General features: G+C 43.3%; 1 protein-coding gene across 1 annotated transcript in view; it reads left to right on the top strand.

Annotated features, from left to right (window-relative positions):
- Positions 1–16289, top strand: part of nol4la (nucleolar protein 4-like a) — a 23606-nt gene extending 7317 nt beyond the window's left edge. Inside the window, exons 2-11 of the mRNA XM_078254036.1 lie at positions 2723–2878; positions 5374–5485; positions 6931–7040; positions 9910–10051; positions 10779–11071; positions 11245–11430; positions 11910–12098; positions 12215–12331; positions 12477–12666; positions 15325–16289. Of these exons, the coding sequence (XP_078110162.1) occupies positions 2723–2878; positions 5374–5485; positions 6931–7040; positions 9910–10051; positions 10779–11071; positions 11245–11430; positions 11910–12098; positions 12215–12331; positions 12477–12666; positions 15325–15533 (1704 nt within the window). The 3' untranslated portion in view covers positions 15534–16289. The remainder of the gene's footprint in view (positions 1–2722; positions 2879–5373; positions 5486–6930; positions 7041–9909; positions 10052–10778; positions 11072–11244; positions 11431–11909; positions 12099–12214; positions 12332–12476; positions 12667–15324) is intronic.
- The last annotated feature ends 521 nt before the right edge of the window (positions 16290–16810 follow it).

Below are 16810 nucleotides of genomic sequence, written 5' to 3'. Positions count from 1 at the left end.
AGAAGAAAACACCATCTTCATATTTACGTTGCTTGACTTTAAAAGTTAAGGGCTCCTTTTGTGCATTTGAGATTTTTGCTACTGTTCACCGTGGAGCTAATTTCTCGTGCGGCGCATCTTTTCTTTCTTGTCTTTGTGACCCAGCTGCTTCCCGTGAACCTCCCCTCCTCCTCCGTCTCCATCACCTCCTCCTCCTGACCTGCCTGTGTGCAGGACTGCTCCTCTCTCCCCTCTCTGTTACAGTGTGTGTGTGTGTGTGTGTGTGTGTGTGTGTGTGTGTGTGTGTGTGTGTGTGACTGCCAGCGGGGGTGGGGGCAGCCGACTCAACCCCTCCAGTCTCCTAGCAACAGAGCGGTTTGGTGCGGGACGGGGAGAGAGCGAGTAGGGGATGGGGGCTGGTTGTACAGTGACTGGGGAAAGCAAAGTCCTACGGGATTAGAAAGATAGCGAGAAGGAGAAGGAGGGTGAGGAGTTTTGCAGTGTTGTTGGCGATTAAGGATGCTGACATGTCTCCTTTGCTCTTTAAAAACGGCACGCTGCTCTGATGAGACCAAATATCTACAGCGCTGTTCAACAGCTGTTCTCCTCTGAGATGCTTCAGCTACAAGCTCTGCCCAGCAGACATGTGCTGCAGTTAAACACACACGGCGCTCATGAACACACACACACACACACACACTCAGAGCATGTCATGTTCAGAGGTGAATGTTTAACTCCCTGTTGACTTGTGTTTGGAAACTAAAGAGCTTTTTGTAGCAGAGAAGCAGGCCTTCAGGTAGCAGGGTTGGTGTGGTGGCTAGTGAAAGAAATGAAGCCTTGCCTGCAAGATCTTCGGGTACTTTGAAGATCTAACTCCAAAAGTAGAGCTGGAAAGAAAATGGCCAATTATTATCTTACTAATCGGTTAATCTTTTTTACCGCAAAAATGCAAAATGTATCATTGTAAACTGAATATCTTTAGGTTTTGGACTCTTGGTCGAACAAAAAAAGACATTTGAAGATGTCATCCTGGGCTTTAGGATATTGTGATACAACCATTTTCTGGTTCCAGCTTCTCAAAGATTTGCTGCTTTTCTTTGTCATTAATGAATATCTTTGGGTTTTTGGACTTTTGACCAGATCAAATAAAACGTTGAAGACATCACATTTTTCAGGATTTTGATTAACAATGGTTAGTTACCCAACAAAAAAGCAATGGAAATATTGGTTTAAGATTCAGACAACTGGTGGTTTACAATATGATGTAGCCTATGTGTGTGTCTTTAGGTTGAATTCCAGGTTCCACAGCAGAATATCCAGTGTTTGTTGGGGTAGAATTCAGTGGAGATGCAGCAGCGGTGTGGGTGCACTGCACACCCCACAGTTGTATGAGATTATCTAAATCCAGCGTGAATGGACCTGACACCATTGTCCCAAGCAGCAGCAGCAGCAGCAGCGGTGGTGATGTCACCAGGGGAATGATGATGATACCTCCAAGTGCGATAGATTACAGCTGTGATGATGAGCTGGAGGATCGCTATTATTTCATTTATTATCATTACATTTAGCTCATGCTGACATGGGAGAGTGGCTAGAAAGAGAGAGGGAAAGAGGGAGAGAGGGCCGGATTAAAACAAACCCGCTCTGTGAGCTGGTTTTAGTTGCCATGGCAACGATCGTTACCTCGCACTTGGGAGAGCAGGAGCATGAAGAGGAGGAGGGGGGAAGAAAGAAAGAAAGAGATAGAAAGAAAGATAGAAAGATGGGACGGAAAGATAGGGGATGAAGACATTGAGGCAGGAGAGAGGACAACGAGAAAATGAAATGTCAGATCCCAGGAACTGTGCAGAAATGTCAAAGAGAGGAGGGGACAAAAGTGTGATTCCTCAATGCCGGGGGGGACAACTTTTTGAACTTCGGAACCTCCTCTCACTCAAACAAGAAAAGATCACTCCCCACCTAGAACCCAATCTCCAGAAAATGTCAGAGCTTGTCTCACATCTGCGTGGAAGAGCTGGACTCATGAAAAAAAAAAAAATAATGAAATGCCCAGAATCATTTTTTGTTACCATTTTATGCTTGCTGGGGCACTTTGAAGAAAACATCAGCAGGTGCAGATGTATTATAATAAGATCTGGTGGAAAATGCAAAGTGTTTTGACTGTTAGGTGTGTAAGGTGGGAATGAGGGGATGAGAGAGTTATTTGGAAGAAAAGATGGAGGCAGAAAGGAGAGGAAAGCCCCATGTGGTGTGCTGCGGATGGAGAGCGTTGTCCTGGCGATCCCACTTCTATGGCGTGTCACATGACCCTTTGCCCAGCACACCTGCCCGAGAGAAATCAGTGGCAGTTTCTATGGCGACAGGGTCAGCAGTACAGGAGGCAGGATGGCTGCCAGAAGTGGTGGTAGGGGGGAGTGTTGGTTTTGTACAGCGTCGATGATTGTGTTATTTTTAAACATTGCAGAGACGAGGTGATGGCTGCCGACCCAGCTGGACCGAGACTTCTCCACCCGAGAGACTTTTAAAGACTGAATGACTGCTGGACAAAATAAGGCTGCTTGTTTCAGTGCTGGTTAGGACACCTTGTGCAGTGTGTATGATGTCTTGTCTCACATGCCTTAAATATCCTGCTCACATCACATGGATGGAGGAAGCTCCATTTGCAGCTACAACAGATGATACGCATCTCTGTAAGCCCGAGGTGGGACATTAAACTAAACTCCAGTCTCTGTCTGTGTTTCAGTGTTCAGATGGGAATTCGGCCCAAGACAACTCCTCCCTGAAGCGTGTGGCTGTTGTGGAAGACTTCTTTGACATCATCTATGCCATGCATGTGGAGATGGGTGCAGACCCCGGGAGAGCACCCAAACATGCAGGCCAAAAGAAGACCTACAAAGCGGTGGGTAAATCCAACCAGTTACCTGTAGGGTGCAGCTAACCCTGCTAGCACTGCTCACAGTAGCTCTACAAAGGAAGGAAGGAAGGAAGGAAGGAAGGTTGTCATTAGCACGTTCTGAATGTCTACAGTGAATTAAAGATATTCAGATATATTGCTGATGTTGACAGCTAAAATGTATTTAAAAATGATAGAAAATAAAATTATTTAATACTCAAAATGTCATAAGTGGCTGCGGTAACAGCCACAGGTGGTTTTGCTAATGCTAACGATACACCAACAGGCTCTTTGCTAATAGGGGTGGCTCTAACGTTAGCTTACTGCTCTCAGGCACAAATTTGTGTTTCCCAGGATGGCAAAGGAATGTCCCGCCCTACTCTGCCTCTGATTAGCTTACCCTAGTATTCTTACACTAACCCTAACCAATCTCACTCCTCGTTCCAACCAAGCCAATCAACGAGGCAATGAGTGCTAGCCAATCAGAGGCAGAGTAGGGCGGCTCCTTCGCCGTCCTAGGACACTCGCATTTGCCTCCTGGGCCTGCATTTAGTAATTAAGGATTTCACTTTCTAAGTTCTGTTGTGTCATCTTCTGACTCTGTGTTCTGTTTGTATTGATTGAGAAAAAGCAGGCAGGCAAGAACGAGAACAAGTGAGCGTCACATAGGCATTATTATGAAACCCACGCAACTTCTAGGCAAGATCCGCCCTTCAATAGCAATCACAAACTACTATTGGCCAGGCATTCATGTACGCAAGGTAACACTACCCAATTTGTTCAGGTCCTATCCCCTGACCAATCGGCTATCCTAACCTTAACCACTCAAGGTCAATGCCTAACCCCAACCAATCGAGCTGCTTCGTAGGGCGGGACTTGCCTAGAAGTTACGTGCTATCCATAATAATGCGTCACATAGTGCCCCCAGTGCCCCCTGGGTTATAAAGTGTATTTAGGGCCATAGAACCTGATATGGAGAGGGCAAAAAAGAGTAGCTGCAGTATGCAAGAAAAAGTCACGGTACACCAAACACTAAAATGTAGGTGGCCGGCCCACTTCGAGCACTGCACTGGGACACTGGTGCTTTGAGCTAAATGCTAACATCAGCATGATACCATGCTCATAGTAACAATCAGCATTCTGATACATATGTTTATCTTGTTCACCACCTTTGTTTAGGGGGGTAGCATGATAACTAGCTAGCTAATTGGCAAAATGGTACATCTGAGGATGATGGAAATGTTAGTTTTGTAAGTATTTCCTAAAGGTTTTGATAAATTCAAACTTTTACCTGATGTTGGCGCTAGATGAAAGGTTGAGGGATTGCCAATTTATTCTGAGGGAAACATGAAAGTGTGTACCAAATTTAATGATTTGGATGTTTACCTGACAAAGACCTTGCATGAATCCAAACATTTTTGGAAGCGTTCCAATTACTGCATGCAGACTATATCACCTTTTCCTTTGTGTGAAAAGTGTCCCACAGCCGGAGTGAGTTTAAACAATCCCAATAGGATTATTTTATTTGAAAGAAATGGGCCCCCCATGTATAATATTTAGCATTAGGAGTCACCAAGTGAACAAGTGACCACCTTTACCAGAAAAGCAAAGTACTTCTGGGGCTCAAGCGTTTTTATTTTGTCCCATTATGGATGTCTCGGGAACAAAGGCAAAATATGAGTTTACGTTGCAAACCGTGGTCTCGGGTCGGGTGTCCTGACAGAATGAGGGGCTTTGTATGCAGCTTTAGTGCAGTGTTGGGGGGTTAGCAGGACTCTGGTACCCCCCACCCCTCAGGATTGGAAAAAAATAATCATAGAGCCACTTCCTCCTGCCCTGTAGAGAGGTCCTGTCATGTCTCATAGAGTGTACCCTTTTGAGGAGGCAGCATCACTGGGGCAGGGCATAATATGGAACTGTCACTGTGGCCTTCTGGGAGGTGCATGCTCCTCTGGGTGGCCTTTCCCTCTCAGCTGCCTTAAGGGGCCATGAGGGGTGGGGGGCAAAGGGGATGGGGGAGATGTGGCAGTGGTGATGGTGGGCCGGTGGGGGTGGGCACCCTGCTGCCTCTCCATGGTCACGTGAAGGTCGCATTTTACAGGGAAACGCCAGCGGGGGTGAGGAGGGGAGGGTGGCACTGCATCGGAGACAAACAGAGAAGGAAGGCTGAGCATGAGAAAGGGATGCAGATATGAGTCAACTGCACCTGAGAGAGCAGGAAGAGAAAGATGACAAACACCACTTGTGTTTTAGATTATCAAAGCAGAAATACACACAGTTGGAATAAGGTCATTCAAAGGCACGAGAGATTGTCTAGAGGGAGGATTCCTCCTCATGCCACATCCAGATAACACATAATCACTGACCGCTAACTTTCACACATGCACCGTACAAAAAAAACAAGCACCTGCACACACAGTTTGAGTTCACAGCCTGAGCCATAACTGCTTCCATTTTTGTTGCCGTAACCCAGTCTCCTCTGCTCACTCCCCCCGGCACAGATAGCAGAGACCTACGCCTTCCTGCCCAGAGAGGCGGTGACTCGGTTCCTAATGAGCTGTGGAGAGTGCCAGAAGAGGATGCACATCAACCCCAGCACTGCAGAGTTCAAAGGTAATGGCACACATCCGACCTGTGGAGGGCTCACTAATTCTGGAGACATCATTCACTGATAGGCTATTTTTTTAGATCAACCTTTAGGAGTAGATAATGCGTAGATCCTTTGACATACTGACATGGACAAGGGTTAATTACTATGTTGCAATGCATGCTGGGATGGTGTAAATCAATCCATCTTCTACTACAACAGCCAGACGTTACTGTTGTAGGATTTTATGCAATCATTTCATCATAAGATTAAAAAAATATTTGGTTTATCACACAAGATAAAGGTGAGTTCTCAGTTGTCCTATCAGACACTAAATGTGAGCTGATGTGATTTTAGGCATTTGTACTTGGAAGAGTTTTGATATTGAAACATCATTAATAAAACATATTGTATATATATACACATATACACACACACACACACACACACACACACATATATATATATAAATCCATCGACATGCTGTAACAAAGACTCAAGAGGACCACATCTCTGGGATTGTAAATGATCACAGAGTCCCTCTAGTGGCCGGTGTGGAGACTGCTGCCCCTTATTTGAGTTCAGATGTTCCATACGTATAGCAGAGGCTACTACTTGGATTTCAACCTTTTGCAGTATACTCATAGTTATTATAGAGCAGAGGTTTTCAAACTGTGAGGAGGGTTTGATGGACAGGCGCATGTCCATGCTCTAAAAACCAACAGGAAGTTAGTTATTGCAGTATGGCCTGCTGATTTGGCCCACAATTTTGTGCCAGAAATGGCACCCCTTCCTCTGAGTCATAGCTCAGTCAAGTTCTGAGCACACAGACATTATAGACTTATTTCAGAAACAGTGTGTGACTTAAGCTTCCTGAACATATCATTTTCTCAAATAAACATCCATAAATCTCTTCAGAAATCACAGAAGAAAAGACAATCCTTATTACTCCAGAACTTGCCTGAGAACTGTCATGTTTTTAAGTTTTCTTCCGTATCAAAGTAATCCAGTAATAGTTGTGTGTATATCCATGAATACATATCAAAGACGAACTGCTATTAGCTAATTCGGCATGCTTTTAATGTTGCCAATTAAAACTATGGGTGTGATTTTTTGTTTAATCTGAAAAGAAACTAATAACTAAAGCCGTCAGATAAATGTAGTGAGTCAAAAGTACAATATTTCTCTCTGAATTGTGGTGGAGTAGAAGTATCAAGTAGCTTCTAATGGAAATACTCAAGCAAAGTTCCTCACAATTGTACTTAAGTGCAATACTTGAGTACTTGTACTTAAGTGATATACCAGCAGTCAAAAGTCTGGCCGCTGCTGTGGTAGATAAAATAGATTCACCGAAGATTAGTTCTAACTTGATTAATCTGCTTGCTTCCATATTTTATAGACATTAAACTATCATTATGTATAACTGTTTGTGTTTAAGTTGTCTTGTTTGTTTTTTTGCTTTCTTTGTCAGAAAATGACAGACCCACCTCACTGGTCCCAGACCTCATTGATTACAACATGCCTCTTACTGCCACCTACCTGAAACAAATGAAACTGCAGTGCATGACTGCCACTGAAAGGGTAAGTGCCTCTTTTCTCCAAGTGGACTGTGAATATTTGTAAAGCGTAGGCACAGATACAAGGTGTCCTGATGGCATAATTAGAAAATCAACCACTATTAACATCTCCTTTTCACTAGAATTGCATTTGTATTGACTGCACAAATCCTCTGGATGTATTCTTTTTTCGTCTCATCGAGGCTGTGGAGCAGAATAAGACATCCTTTCTCTTAACTTTTCATTCAATATTAAACATTCAGAGCAGTCCTCCTGCTGGGAGGAGGAGCTCACTGTGAAATGAGGATTAGTAAATCTTCTGCACAGAGCGACGTCATGTGTGAGACCACTCCCATGTGTGGCTGTGACAGAGACACTCAGGAACCACTGCCACTAAAGTGCAGGGACCGCTACTTGATGATGATAATGTAGAACCTCACTCGCGCATAATTAGGATTATCCGGAACAATGACCCAGACTGTGATTTGTAGGTGAGTACAAATTAACAACTGCTCAGAGTGTTGGTCACATCTGTGTGCAGACTGAGAATGAACAGGGACAATAACGTAATAATGAACCATCACAGAGGGTTATTTCAAGTGTTGTAGGAGAGTTGTAGTGATTTGTTCCATATCTCTGCTGTGCTGGTTTAGAGAACACTTCAAATCAGCAGTTGGTTCAAAATGCAGCAGGTTTGTTCTGTTGACAAAAGCAGATCAGCAGAGAATTTGCAAATATGTATCTAGTCGGTTTGTTTTTCTGCAGAACTTTGGTAATTGTAACAATACAACCTGCTTCTCTCTTTGACATATGGTAAAGAAACAAACTACCTATGGTGATGTAAAACTGTGTTTCTCCTTCTTATCCGGGCCTGCAGCCTTGCAAACTGTTGGCTGGTTGGTTTGTGTACAGCAATCATAGCAACGCACAGAGCTGACCATAAGCCTGCGGTAAAAACCTAGATTGAGACGCATACTCCGAATGCGCTGTATACACGTTCAAAGAATGCCTCTAAAACCCGAATAATACCGAAATATCCCACGTCTTAATCGGAAAATGCTACATAAAAAGGCCTTATTCGGAATATCCAACCGGAATATCCTGTTTACATGACCTGTATCAAATTCGGAATATTGTCATATTTGGAATAATAGTGGAATATTGGTTTGCATGTAAATGTAAAACCTCAGTAAGGTCCTTTGGATTGGATACAGGCCTAGCTCTAAAAATACCACTAAAATAAACACTGCTACTAATGATTGTTGTTCCTTAAACGAAAAAAAATACCAATCAACATTTCCTAAAACCAAAGGGACATCTCCAGATTGCTTGTTTTGTCCGTACAATAGTCAAAAACCCCAAAGTATTTAGTTTACTGTCACATACAGTACAAGACCAAAAAAAAGAGCATCAAATTCTCATAATTGAGAAGTTGGAGCCACTGAAAAAGTTTGGACCTAAACAGTTAATAGATTATCAAAATAATAAGTTTTTGGATTGACTAATCATTTCAGCTCTTCGCAAAAATGTTACATCAACTTCTGAAGATACATCTTATGTTTATGTTTGTTGTCTTAATTGATGGGACGTTAATGTTTATTCTAATAACGTCTAGTACGTTTATTCTAGAAGTAAAGTGCTTCAACTTAATCTTTTCTAAAACTCTATTGGGTCTCGTTTTTTTAAAAGCAAATCCCCAGAATTTATGAATTATATATCTTCTTAAAGCATACCCATTAATGATACATTTCCAACTACTTAGAAACGGTGTAATTAGAGACTCTTTCCATTTCGTGTCTCTCTCCCTCTTTGATGCTACATTGCTCACTTGGTACCTAATGGACCTGTCACTGAGCATTTTGGTCCTCCTCAAACCCTTTACAGAGGGATGGATGCATATCCCCAGGAGTTTAGGCCTATTTGTTTGCTCGTGTGGCGGGAATGAGATGACGTGATGATGATATTTCCGCTCTGTTCCCGTTGCATAGTCGTAGTCTTGCACCCATTTCTGCCAGCTGAGAGAAGAGAAGTCACCATTTATGTTAGCACGAAGTAAACTGGCCTGGGTCGCCCTGAAATGTGGTTGTTAGCAGATGGTATAATGTAGTTTGGAGCCACAGCTCAGGACAGCCTTTGAATAGTTTGGGAGATTATTCCGTTACTCCTTTGCTAATCCTTACCCTCATGGTTTACTCATATTTGTGTGACGCTATAACAAGCATCTTTAGGGCTATACGTGACAGAGTTAAAAATAGCAGAGCTCCAAGAAACACATTATTTAACAGTCTACTGCCAGACTTCAGCATGTTTTATTATGAGTTAAATCAAAAACATGTACATTAAAAGGGTAAGTTTATATGTTGTTCAAGTCATTAATGTATATTAAAAGCTTTACTGGTTGCTGTAATTGTTCCTTCTGTCCACACTTCAAAAAAGCTAATTTAATGTAAAAAGCAACCTTAAAGTTCAGCTGAAGCTAATATGAGACTCTGTTGTTATCCCTCTGCCATAGCTCAAAAAGGAATTACTGTCTGGAAGCACAAAGAGGGAATGTCATGCTAAAAACACTAACTTTTGGAAGGTACACATTCGATTTTTTCTTTGTACCCATCTCTACCGTTGACAAAGCTTAAAGAAGGCTTTTTTTTGTGGCCTGCAGGAACAACTGCACCAATTGCGTCAGTATCGCTGTAAGATAAACTTAAAAAAAAAAGTGTGAACCTGAGATGCAAAGAGACATGAAGATAGTCTCTTCTTCTTCTCCCCCCCCCCCCTTTCTCTCTACGGGACAAATGGGACACTTAAAGATCTTTCTCCTGACACTCAGCAGCCCTCTCCCTCTGCACATCCAGGTTTCTCTCCCCGTCTCACAGTCTCTTCCTTTCTCCCCTCAGGATGACAGTTCGATGAGCAGCGAGGACATGAACGGCGTTGAGCCTACATGGGTGGCAGCTGAGCCGCCCCCCATGCCTGAGCGCAGTCCACCTAATGGAGAGAGGGTCAGCAACCCAACAGCCGCCATTAAAGAAGAGGACGGTAAGACATACTGGTTGTTATTGGCATGATGTGGCTTTGTTTGTTTTTAGTTGTATTTACCTCTGGAATTTAAAGGTGCATTGATTACTGTACATGAGAATGGTACAGATTGGTGTTAAACAGGAAACAACTTGCCTCGTTCTTAGTGGACTAATCCAAATAAATCCACTCTTACAGGGGGGTGGGACACCACCACACCCCTCTCTCTCAAGGTATAGGGCTTAGAGAAGTAGGACAAAGGCCGATATTAATCGTCACAGATTAGGCAGCACTATAGAAAATACTGGGATTCTGGAAATAGGGCAAATCAGTGGCATGGAGAATTACTCTGGTCTTGTGAACATAGTTGACACATGTAGAAATCATCACAGTGAGATCAGCACACGGTCATAGACTGGGTTAAAGAGCTGTAATTTGCACACACCAGGAAGTGAAGGCTCCTTCCCCCCCGCAGTCCCTCCCTCCTCATCCTCAAAATTCAGAAGATTCCCCCCTTCTACCCTAACTTTTATTTATCTTGACAGATGACCCCAATACCCACTTCCGTAACAGTTTCAGAAAGCACAACATGAGGCAGGAAGTCTGATCCCCCTGTGGTCACACAGCCACTCTGTAGTTACCCGATACAGAAATAGTGTCTATGTACGTAGTAAACAAAGCCACATTAATGAAAAGTGATGACAAACATCCGCACGGCTCATCTCTTCTGTTCCTTCCCCTCTGCCAGATGACGACTCCTCAGAGAGCGGCAGTGCCAACGGGCTGCCGGCCCTGACCTCCCCGGAGGTGCTGACTGTGGGTGGGAACCCCCCAGATGGTGGGGCCCCTTACAGGGAGGTGACAGAGAACGGGCTGAGCGCTCCCCTGGACTTTAGCACCACCTCACCCTCGTCCTCCTCAGAGGATCAGCAGCCGGTCAATCTGAGCGACAGACTGCTGCAGGCGGGCAGCTCGCCACCAAACTCTTACCCCGCAGACCCCAACAGGAAGTACTCCATCAAAACAGAGTACACCAACAAGGTAAGAATATAAACTTGATTTGGTTAATCATAACTTCAAATACATTGCACTTTATCTTTCTCTTGTGGTACCAACTTTGTCTTTCTTAATGAGCAGTTAACACAAACAGCTCTCGTGTCGGTATGATCTACAGTATAAGGATGGTGTCTCTGTGTATTTCTGTGTGTTTTTAGTCCCCTCCTTACAGTTCGGGAAGCTATGACTCTGTAAAAACTGAACTGAGCATGAGCGCAGAGGACTTGACCTCTGGTCGCGCACAGATCATTGACGACGATGATGACGATCATGACGACCACGATGACAGCGACAAGATCAATGACGCTGAGGGTATGGACCCTGAGAGACTCAAAGCCTTCAATGTAAGTAACTTGTCTAACTGTTAATATAATTAAATTCTTATAGAGAGAATACAATAGAGTACTGCTGGATATCAGCCAGCGTAGATATTGTACTTAGAAATATTAAAGAATTCCCATATCTACATTTAATATAGGCAAGTACACAATGCTCACTATTTATTCTGTGAAAATCACTATCTGTGCATTTCTGAAAAATAAACACAGTAAAGTTGCAAAAAATGCATCCATGAGTAAGCAAACACTAGAAATATTGTCCTGAATATGTGTAATGGTTTCCATTGCTCTGGTTTTCATCACCTCCCCCTCTCTCTTTATCCTCTGTTCTTCCACTCTACCTCTGATGCTCCCCCATCCCCTGCCTTCCCTTTTCCTCTCTTTTGTTTTCGACTCTCACACCCCTCTCTATCCGGCTCCCCCACTCCATTTTTCTGCTCTACATCCCTTCTGTCCCCTCCCCCCTCTCTCTCTGCCTCTGTCAGATGTTTGTGCGTCTGTTCGTTGATGAAAATCTGGACCGCATGGTGCCCATCTCCAAACAGCCCAAGGAGAAGATCCAGGCCATCCTCGAGTCCTGTAGCCGCCAGTTCCCAGAGTTCCAGGAGCGCTCCCGCAAGCGCATCCGCACCTACCTCAAATCCTGCCGCCGCATGAAAAAGGGCGGTTTTGAGGTACGAAGTGCCCCCAGCTAAAATGCAATCTGCATTCATTCAGCATACAACATCTCAATAAATCTAGTGCATCACATTCCTAATGTGCAACAAATCTCTCCGACCCCTCCTGCCAGATACGACCAACACCTCCTCACCTCACCTCTGCCATGGCTGAGAACATCCTCGCTGCTGCCTGTGAGAACGAAACCCGAAATGCTGCCAAGAGGATGCGGCTCGATGTCTACCAAGCGGTAAATGTCTTGGCAGTTGGTGTTTGTGAATTTGCCCAGCAGGGATTTGGGAATGTGCTAGGATGGCTATGCATCATTAACGCTGAACTGCACAACAGAAATGGCAATATTCTCCCCAAAACTGAAAACGTTTAATTTCTCACAGGATGAACCTGCCTCTGTTGACAAGACCAACTCGAAGGACCCGGCCTCTGTGGCCCCGTCCGGGTTCACCATCTCCAGCGCAGCTTTTGCCCAAGACCAGCTCTACACCAACGGAGGCCTCAACTACAACCTGCGGGGATACGGGACAGTCGGCAGCAACCAGCAGAACTCTGGTGCTGCACAAACCAACGGTAAGGAGCTTTTATCAAACAAATCATCAGGCTTGACAAAAGACTGTAAAAGGACATTCAACACACTGCTCCTGTAATTAAAGGGCTGGTTCAAAAACACAATATGTTTTCTCATTTAAGTATCCACCTTAATATGGGCTCCCACCTTGGTACAATGTAGGTTGGTGGATTGTCCAAAACACCAGGGATAATTGCTGTAGGGTCGCAGTATGTTGGCTGGTCCAGACTGAAATATCACAGCAACTATTGGATGTGTTGCCATAACGTTTTGTAGAGACATTCATGGTGCCCAGATGATGAATCCCAACAACTTTGGTGATCCTCTGACTTTTCTTTTAGCGCCACCAGCAGGTCAAATTGTTTTCAGTAAAATATCTCAACATCTACCAGATGGATTGGTACTAAATTTTGTACAGACATTGAAAGTTCCCAGATGATGTATCATACGGACTTTAGTGATCCTTTAACTTTAACTATAGCGCCATCATGGGGTCAAAGTTATAACTTATCCAATAATACTTTGGTTTATGACCAAAATACCTGCAAAACTAGGGACTGTGTTTTTAGTCCTAATTGGCAAAAGGTAGCATGTTAACATCATAAAACTAAGATGGTGTTACCTGCTAAAACATCACCCTGTTTATGCTTCTGCGGAGGCTCCACGTAGAGCTTTCACCGTAGCCTACGCAAGTAGCCTGAAGTTTATACTTGTGCGTTGGTGTGCAGGGTCAATAGCAGGGCCGGCATGTACGTGCGTGGGGAGTGTGTGGAAGAGCGAGGGAGAGAGTGACGGTGATTAGCTTCGGTGCGAGTACCGACTCTAGAGGCATAGCGAGAGAAACAAAGTGTCTCCCCTGAGCTTTCTGACCACGGTGGGAAATCTGTAGCAGGAAAAGTTAACCCTCTCCTTGACTTCATGTTGTTTACTGAGAAGGTGAACCTTGAAATGAGTCAGGGGAAATGCAACGCTGCCTAGCCACGGCCGAGCAACGTGCGTCGCCACAACGTGTAGTTACATTTTTTGATAGGTGCACGTCACGCTACGGCGTATGGTCCGTATCTCCACATACCTACGTACGTACCCACGGCATTGATTTTACGCAGAAGCATAAATTGGCTTTCCACGTTATTATGGATCCCACTTCGTTTCTTGGCAAGATCCACCCCGCGAAGCAGCCCGATTGGTTGAGGTTAGCTCTGACCATTGGTCAGGGGATAGGACCTGAAAAAATCGGGTTCCATTACCTTGTACGAGCATGAACGCCTGGCCAATCTTAGTGCACAAATGCGGGCGGGTCTTGCCTAGAACTGCCGTGGGTTCGACCATAAATCGACCATACAAAAAACAAACAACCTGCATATCAAATAGGCCAAGTTAAAATTAAAATGAATGTCAATTTTCTTTTCACAATATGCAGATAGTTTGCAGTTATCCCATAGCACTTTGTCACTCACGTTACTCATTTTAAATGTTCACAAGACCAGAACAAAGTTCAAACGTCTCTGAAGATATAAAACTTCACACTTCACACTTACTTACCTACCTACACACCGTAATTCCTACAGTTTATAATAAGCCTACATGCTACATGTTTCTCCAATTGTTTTTTTGTTCTTCTATTCACAGTCATGTAGATAAACACGAAGTAGCTAGCCTACGCAGTTTAAGCTAGCACAGAAAAATGAAATACACTCACCAGAGAATTATAGTCATCAAAACAGATCAAATCCTAGTCCTCCGTAATCTTCTTGTACCATAGAATACTGAAACACGGATTCTGTCCTAATTACCTTTAACATCAACCTTTAAGAAATAAAACAACTTTTCGTGCATTCCGGACCGCTCGTTGTTTTTTCCTCTCTGTTTTTTAATTTCCCCCTTTGACCCCTAGCTGGATATCGACCACTTCTACAGGCCTTTAGCGCCCTCTACGTGATGTCTTGAAAACTGCAATATTAACCCTACTATCCACATTTGATTGTTTTCTTTCTGATAAATGTATGTGGGTTTCCCATAGTACGTAGCCTTAGATATTAATAATAATCCTGATGTGAGTGAACTGATCTTTTAAGATAATTTTCCCTACACTTTTTTTTCAAGTCAATAAACTTCATGTATATGAAACTTATCTAACTTTTGAGTGAAAATGCTGCAATTATGAATTATATTGACTAATAGTTAACATCAGGGGAACATACTGTAGGTTGAAGTTTAGTCAGGATACTGTTTTAAAACCATTTCAATAGTTTTTTTTCAAATGCTATAAAATTTAATAAAACACCCACAATTCAATAAAAGAAGTGAAGTGATCCTTCATTTCACTTTTGCGAAGAGCGGAACTATCCGTGTTGTTTTTTGGGAAATTAGGTTGAAAGAAACCCAAAATGTGTGATATAGAAACTTTGAAAACAGGTCAAATTACATGCCTTAATTGCAAAATTGGTGTACAGGAATTTCCTTTTCTTCAAGAGAACGAGCTCTTTGATGCATCTCTGAAATAATATTCTTTTTCTGCTAGTTCCAAGGTATTTACGTAGTTTGAAAAATGCATAAATAGATTTCTCAGGTCAAAGATGCTTCCAGGGCCTTTCTTCATTTCCCCTGGTGTTTCACCTCTATTGTATGTTTTCCTTAAAGCATCACGGTTGTGTCTGCAGGTCCCACAGATCTGAGTATGAAGGCAATCACCCCGTCCTCCAGCTCCAACAGTCACGGTCAGGGAGGCGGCGGTGGTGGAGCTTCGGCTCAGCTCAGCCCTCCGGAGGTCACGGCGGTGAGGCAGCTGATCGCAGGATACCGGGAGTCTGCTGCCTTCCTGCTGCGCTCAGCAGACGAGCTGGAAAACCTGATCCTGCAGCAGAACTGAGTCCAAGCCAAACCTTCTCCTAGCCTGTCCATCTCTGTCGCCCTCGTCAATCACATCAGGGCCAGACTTTTACGCAAAGATACAAATGTCCATGAGTGATAGGCCTACTGCAGTGCACTGTGGGTAATGTAGGTACGGTACCTTTACTTATTCCCACATGTGTTTATGTATGTATGGACAGGCCAGAACATATCGCAGGCTGAAAAAATGTTTCTTTATGCATTTGGTTCACTTTGACCTTAGTGCCCTGTCATCTGTAGCCATTCATCCCATTCAGTTAATTTTACCACTTCAACCTCCATTCGTCTCAGGAAGCGATGATCTATGTGGAAGAATTATCTGCATTGGTGCACAGGGGAGAACTAGAACCCTAAACTAGCTGTGACCATAATGCCACATTGGCTCGTTTATGCAGATGTTTGGGCAAATTAGTAGTTAAATAGCAGTGATTTCGTGTCATTAACTTGTTTCTATTTTTACTCAAGTGTAAACTATGCTGTACAGTGGCATCTTTTGATTTGGTCCTCTAAACGAAAACTCTCCAAATTTACTTCTGTCTCTGGAAAAATTTGGAGTATTGCTTTCTAAAAGTCTGCAGATGAATCGCTGCTAAATCCACTGACTTGTTGATTTACGGCTACTAAATGTAGAGAAGGGAAAAACGGGACAGTGTTTGACAGTTTTCATCTGAAAAGTTTGACAGATCCGTCAAAACTATACCTCGGTCCTGCTCTGTTGGAGTGGTTTCCAGATTCTTAGGCATGTGGTTACGAAGAGACAAAGACTCATTACCCAACGTGACTTTATTTTCAGTTATTTTATTATGGATATTTCATATATTTCTCATTACTTAAAAAGAAAGGAGGCTTTTAAGAAGCCTGGGTATGCAAATTGAGGTCACAGACGTCAGGGAAACAAAAGGAGATTAATATATTGTTTAGACTCTTGGTTTATAACCAGTGCTACTGGAAAAGAGAAAAAAGGTGCAATATTGAAGATAATCAGTAATGGTGTGCTTACTGAAATGACTCTGTCAGACTTGCTGAAGCGTTTTAAGGCAAAAAGGCAGAGTACTTTAACACAATCTCCTCCCGCTGTAACTGTCAAGTTGTAAAAAAAAAAAAAAAACTGAAATGATATCCCATGCAGCATTGTAGCCAATTTCAATGTTGTTTTTGTGAATACTGATCTTTATCGCTAACCTCGTAACTGAGGCACTTTTATGTATTGGGATCAGTCATTCGTAGTGATAAGGAAATGGGACATGGCAGAAAAAT

The sequence above is a fragment of the Sander vitreus genome, chromosome 7, assembly GCF_031162955.1.
Source record: "Sander vitreus isolate 19-12246 chromosome 7, sanVit1, whole genome shotgun sequence".
Lineage (NCBI taxonomy): Eukaryota > Metazoa > Chordata > Actinopteri > Perciformes > Percidae > Sander > Sander vitreus.
This window is presented reverse-complemented; position numbering and strand designations above follow the sequence as displayed.